Raw genomic sequence first — 6,000 nt, 5'->3', positions numbered from 1 at the left:
AGAACACAACAAGGGCTGAGGCGGTGGAGACGGCGTTAGATAAAGAGGTCTCCGTGTCCTTTCCCCCCCCCCTCCCCTCCCTCTGACAGTAGAGCTGTCAAACACCAGGGACGGGCCGCTGAGTAGCTGGGGAGGGGGGGGAGTGGTGGAGAAGAGGGCCATGGGGGTGTTTGCAAAGGGGGTTATGGGTCAGCAAGCTGGGCAGACCCCCACAAGCCCCCCCCCCCAATCCCCCCCACCCAACCCGGCTTCCCACCCACGAACCCACCCCTGCCTCTCCTTTACTTCCCTCTCACAGCGAGGCACCCACTGATCCACCATGGCGCACCTCCTCCTCCTCCTCCTCCTCCTCCTCCTCCTCCTCCTCCTCCTCCTCCTCCTCCTCCACCACAAACAAACCCCTGAGCTGTCTGGGCAACATGTCACCGGGCTTTTAATTGCTTGTTCCTGTCTCTATCTCGCTCTATCGCACGCACACACACACACACACACACACACACACACACACACACACACACACACACACACACACACACACACACACACACACACACACACACACACACACACACACACACATACACACGCACACATAGACACACACACATAGACACACACATGCATACATACATACATCTAAACATCCATAGAAAACACACACAGCCCCACACCTTCCCAGAAGGTCCTCGGGTTCTCTGTGACCAGCCCATCGTCTCCAGCCTGACTCTTCTTCTTTCTCTCTCACGTCACTCACCGAGTCACCGCCTCTCCTCTCTGTTGCTCTCTTTCCACTTAGTGAGTTCAAATGTTATGAATATAAAACGCCAGGATGAAAAGATTTCATTTAGAAACAAAAGGTGTGTGTGTGTGCATTTTGTGCATTTTGTGCATTTTGTGCAGCCATGTGGACATATATAAATATGGACCACATGCTGTGAGTGGATCTGTGCACACAAGCACACACACACACACGCACACACAGACACACACACACACACACACACACACACACACACACACACCTTTTGTTTCTAAATTAAATCTTTTCAACAAAAACAACGTGCACTTAAACACTCATCTGAGGCTGGTTCTCCAGAATCCTCTACACAGACCCTTGCTATAACAAACTATTGCTCCTTTATTGCTCCTCTATGCTGAGGTTCCGAGTGGCCCTCCCGATCCACCCTCTCACCCCAGGCCTTCTCTCTCCTCTCCCACACAGCGCTGCCGTAACTGGGTGTCCAGCCCTCTGCCCCTGGACGCCCCCGTGGACGCCATGCTGCCCGACTGCCCGCGCTTCTCTGCAGGTACAGCAGCGCTCATCTCACTACACAACACTCTCGTCGGCTCACGTCCACGACAAAGGTCTTCTTCTGATACCGTGTCTTTGTTGGCCGGGTATGGCTGGGTTACATCACTGGGATGTAGGGAGTCGGAGGGAGTGGTTAGCGCAGTACCACAGATGACTGATCTGTGAGATCACCGGATTGCATTGACCGAGTGTTTGTTGTGAGCCCTTCAGTGGAAACGCGCGAAGGACACGTGTGGAATGAACCCTGCTCTGTTTTGTTGTCCTGGCCCGAGTTGCTTACTCTCCCTTTGCATTGTTTGCAAGCACACACACACACACACACACGCAAGCACGCACACATGCATTCATGCATACACTCACACACACACACACATGCACACACACACGCACACGCTTGCAAAGCATGCACGCGAATGCAAACAAACACGCACATTAGTATCCGAGCCAACCTGTCCTGTTCCTGTGTTAATCCTGTCCTGCTGCACTTTGCTCGCCGTCCCCGTGCCGTTTTTGTGGCCGGCCAACCACCTGGCTGCCCCGGCCCCGTGAGGATGTGTTCTTAATGTGGGATTAGAGCGAGGAAAGCTGTGTTGTGATAAGGATGATGACTGTTTTTGTTTTTAGGGCCGACATGCGCAGTGAGGCACTTTATGTGTTGTTGTGGGTGTGAGCACAGAAACTAAATGAAGATTTGCATTTGGCATCTTCATACATACGCGCACACACGTACACACATGCACATGCACATGCACCTACACACACAGACACACACGCATAGAAACAGTCGCACACACGCATATAAACAGTCACACACACGCATATAAACAGTCACACACACACATATAAACAGTCGCACACATACACATAACCCCCCCCCCCCCCTTCTCTCTCTCTCTGGCCTCTGGTGCTGACATCATACTGAACGTTTAGGTCATCAGACACATGCTCCACATGTCTACGAATCCCTCTCCCCTTCTGCCCCACCATGTTGCACAGGGAGCTGGGGTGGGTGTCTGGCCTCAGCGTCACAGCACTGAATCAGCTCCTCCAAATGTCAGCTCTCCCTCCGTACGACACCTGCGTGCAAAGTCCTCCTCAAAACATCCTCTGCTCGCCTTGTGTTCTCTATCGAGGCCGACCGGCTGGGCGTGTTAGCTAATACCGCTCTGACGCTATCAGCGCTCAACGGAGAGTTTTTTTAGCTTGTCGTCGGTGTGAAACTTTTATTTCCTCAGCCCTGACTTTGTGTCGACACTGCCCTCGTTGGTCAGGGCTCCACCTTTGTATGGGCTCCTCTAATGGACACTTTGACGTTGTTGGCGCCGGGCTACTTTATAGCATCAGGGGGTGAAAAGGTGTGAGTCACTGGCCTGTTGGTACGAGCTGCCAGCTCAGCTTGTCTCTTGGTCTTTTTTTCCTTTCTTTTTTTCTCTGGTGACGGCAACCCGGGGTCAGAGGTCGGCCGGCCGTCTCTGTGTCCTCGGCCAGCCCGGGGACAGCCTCGCGCGCGGCGGCCATTGTTGCCGGACAGAGTGGCGGAGGTGACGGGGTCTGACGGGGGTTGAAGGGGCCTTGCTGACGGGCGGCACCGTGACCCGGTGCAAACACAGCCACACACACACACACACACACACCCCACACACACACACACACACACGCACACACCGCACACACACACACAAACACACACCCCACACACACACACACACACACACGCACACACCGCACACACACAAACAAACAAAGCCACTCACACAAGTCACACAAATACACTGCACACACACACCGCACATAAAAACTCTGCACACAGCGCTGCACGCAAACACAGCCACACACACACAAACAAAGCCTTTCCGAAATGCTGGTGTTATTATGTGTGTTGCTATGGCAGGAGTATGTGTGTGTGTGTTTGTATTTTGAGATGTGTGTGTGTTGGGGGGGTGGGGGGACGACGACGACTAGCTTCTTGTTTTACCCAGGCGTTGTTCACAGTGTGCCTCTGAAAGCTGACTACAAATGTCTTGTTGTCATGCATGCAGCCATTTCTTATTTTTTTTATTGCAGACACACACACACACACACACACACACACACACACACACACACACACACACACACACACACACAAATATGGTAGTCAGAGTTCTAAGTGTAGTAAGGAATACCACTGTGGCTGCCCTGAGGCTACTCGGCTGCTGTGGATGGTAGCCTCTCTCTCACTCTCTGGCTCTCTCCCCCCTTCTACACACACACACACACACACACACACACACACACACACACACACACACACACACACACACACACACACACACACACACACACACACACACACACACACACACACACACACACACACACACACACACACACACACACACACACACACACAAACTCACACACGCACACATTAAGCTGTCTGAGGGCTTCTTATATATCGATTGTTTTCTAATATGGAAGTTAAAAGTGCCAGCCTGTGTGTGTGTTCATGTGCATGTGTATGTGTGTGGCTACGTAGGCAGTTAAGTGTATGGGTGCCAGTGCAACTAGCGTGTTTTCTCTCTCCTCTCACTATCACTTATGTGTCTCTCTCTCTCTCTCTCTCTCTCTCTCTCTCTCTCTCTCTCTCTCTCTCTCTCTCTCTCTCACTCTTTCCCTAACACTCCCCATCGTTATCTCTCTCCTCTCGTTTTCACTCCTTCCTCTCTCACACCATCACTCACTTCCCCTTACTCATTTCCTGTCTCCTCATGTGGCACAGTCTGAGGTGTGTGTGCATGTTTCTGTATTTGTTTGAGCAAGGAGAATGTGTTTGTGTGTGAGAGAGAGAGAGAGAGAGAGAGAGAGAGAGAGAGAGAGAGAGAGAGAGAGAGGAGAGAGAGAGAGAGAGAGAGAGAGAGAGAGAGAGATGAAGAGAGAGGGAGAGAGTCTCCATTTTGGGTTGTCCTACCCCATATGAGTTGCTGATCTACCTTCCTGCCCATGGTGCAGGGGGCCAGAAATAAAATGAGCAGTGAAATGAAATAAATAAAGGCAGAGGGTGAAATGAAAGAAAGTAGAGGGAGGAAGGGAGGAAGGGAGGCAGGTTGCGATCACATTCCCGCTCCTTGTTTTCAATGTGATAGATCCCGGACTCTCCTCCTTTTATATCGTTATTTTGTTTTGTTTTTGCTCCAATCCTGATCTTCCTTCACACTGCCCTCGTCTTCCTCCTTCCGCTCCTTTCCAAAAGGCCTCTTTTGCCTCTTCCTCGAGAAGGTCAGAACCCTGGCGCTGGTAGGAGTCTGGCACCCTGGCAGAGAGTAATCAGTCAGCAGCACACTGAACACAGGCTCAGCACTCTGAGAGAACGGAACCAATGTCCTATTGGAAAAACTCCCCACATCTGTGTGTGTGTGTGTGTGTGTGTGTGTGTGTGTGTGTGTGTGTGTGTGTGTGTGTGTGTGTGTGTGTGTGTGTGTGTGTGTGTGTGTGTGTGTGTGTGTGTGTGTGTGTGTGTGTGTGTGTGTGTGTTCAGTGAGGTTACCGAGGCCTTTAATGACATGTAAACCTCCTAGCGTCACCCTGGTTGAGCAGCTCTCTAGAGAAGTGATAATGGAGTTTAGGATTCATTCATTGACAGACACACAGAACCGTGTTTACTAGCCTGAATATATGGTAGACTATATGCTCTTGCCTGTTTTTCCCCATAATCTAATTAAAATAGAGAAAGTTTGCGTGCGGGGCGTGGCCAGTTCATTGTTCATTAAGGATGTTTTTTGTTGTTCTGTCCACAGGGTTCTCTTTGTGTATTTCATGTCACACGGCTGTTCCCGACTGCGCTACACACATGGGCGCGCTCATTCGCTCTCTGATAACTGAGTGTTTAAGCGCACATACAATCTCCTCTCCTGGGTGATTACTCATTGTCCAAACCGATTATTAATTACAAAGGAAGGGGAGTCCGAAGGTAAACATTGATTAATAGCTAACAAAAGTAAGTTAATGTCTTACCTGCACTGTAATTGCCCACCCGGCTCCCTTACAAGCCCCCCAACAAAAAGCAGTAATTAACCCTAATGGACTGCAGAGAGGGGCTCACCTCGCTTTGTTTCTGTGAAGTCAACACACCCCTGAGTTTGAGACGCTGTCTGGGTCCCGGTTTGTTTAGTTAAAAAGTAGTTTGGATAGTCTTGATCTGGTTTTTTTATAGGAACAATTAATTTATATAGTTATTTGATATGACTGAAATCATTGAAATAAATAGTAGTATCATCATCATTGTTTTTTTATTTAAGAGTTGCACAGAGCTAATAGGCTGATGATAAAGGGATAATATAAAGCAGACTAAATCCACGCACACATTTAAATTATGGCCACATAAATACAAATGATCAGACAGGACATAAATATTAGCTTAAAATATCACCGGTATGTAAAAGTAATGCAATAAAGAATGTTGCACACGCCCAACTTTGTTCTACATCAATTGCATTAGTGGTGGTGCCTTGACGGTACACATATTAATATACAAATCCCCGGCTTTACACGCTGGTAGCCATGTCTATAACCAGCAGTTTGGCAGAACCTGTAGATGCATCATCTGGACTGCCTGTTTGGATTCTCTAAAATATGTCCCTTGTCTCCCTCGTCCTTACATCACTGAGCATAAAACAATCCTAACTGTCAGCACCTTCACAACACACACA

The 6,000-nt window shown here is 49.5% G+C and overlaps 1 protein-coding gene across 1 annotated transcript in view; it reads left to right on the top strand.

Moving 5' to 3' along the window:
- LOC130384082 (cotranscriptional regulator FAM172A homolog) overlaps positions 1 to 6,000 on the top strand; it is a 53,066-nt gene that overhangs the window by 7,172 nt on the left and 39,894 nt on the right. Inside the window, exon 3 of the mRNA XM_056592093.1 lies at positions 1,223 to 1,307. Within this exon, the coding sequence (XP_056448068.1) occupies positions 1,223 to 1,307 (85 nt within the window). The remainder of the gene's footprint in view (positions 1 to 1,222; positions 1,308 to 6,000) is intronic.

Source organism: Gadus chalcogrammus, chromosome 6 (genome assembly GCF_026213295.1).
Source record: "Gadus chalcogrammus isolate NIFS_2021 chromosome 6, NIFS_Gcha_1.0, whole genome shotgun sequence".
Taxonomy (NCBI): Eukaryota; Metazoa; Chordata; class Actinopteri; order Gadiformes; family Gadidae; genus Gadus; species Gadus chalcogrammus.
This window is presented reverse-complemented; position numbering and strand designations above follow the sequence as displayed.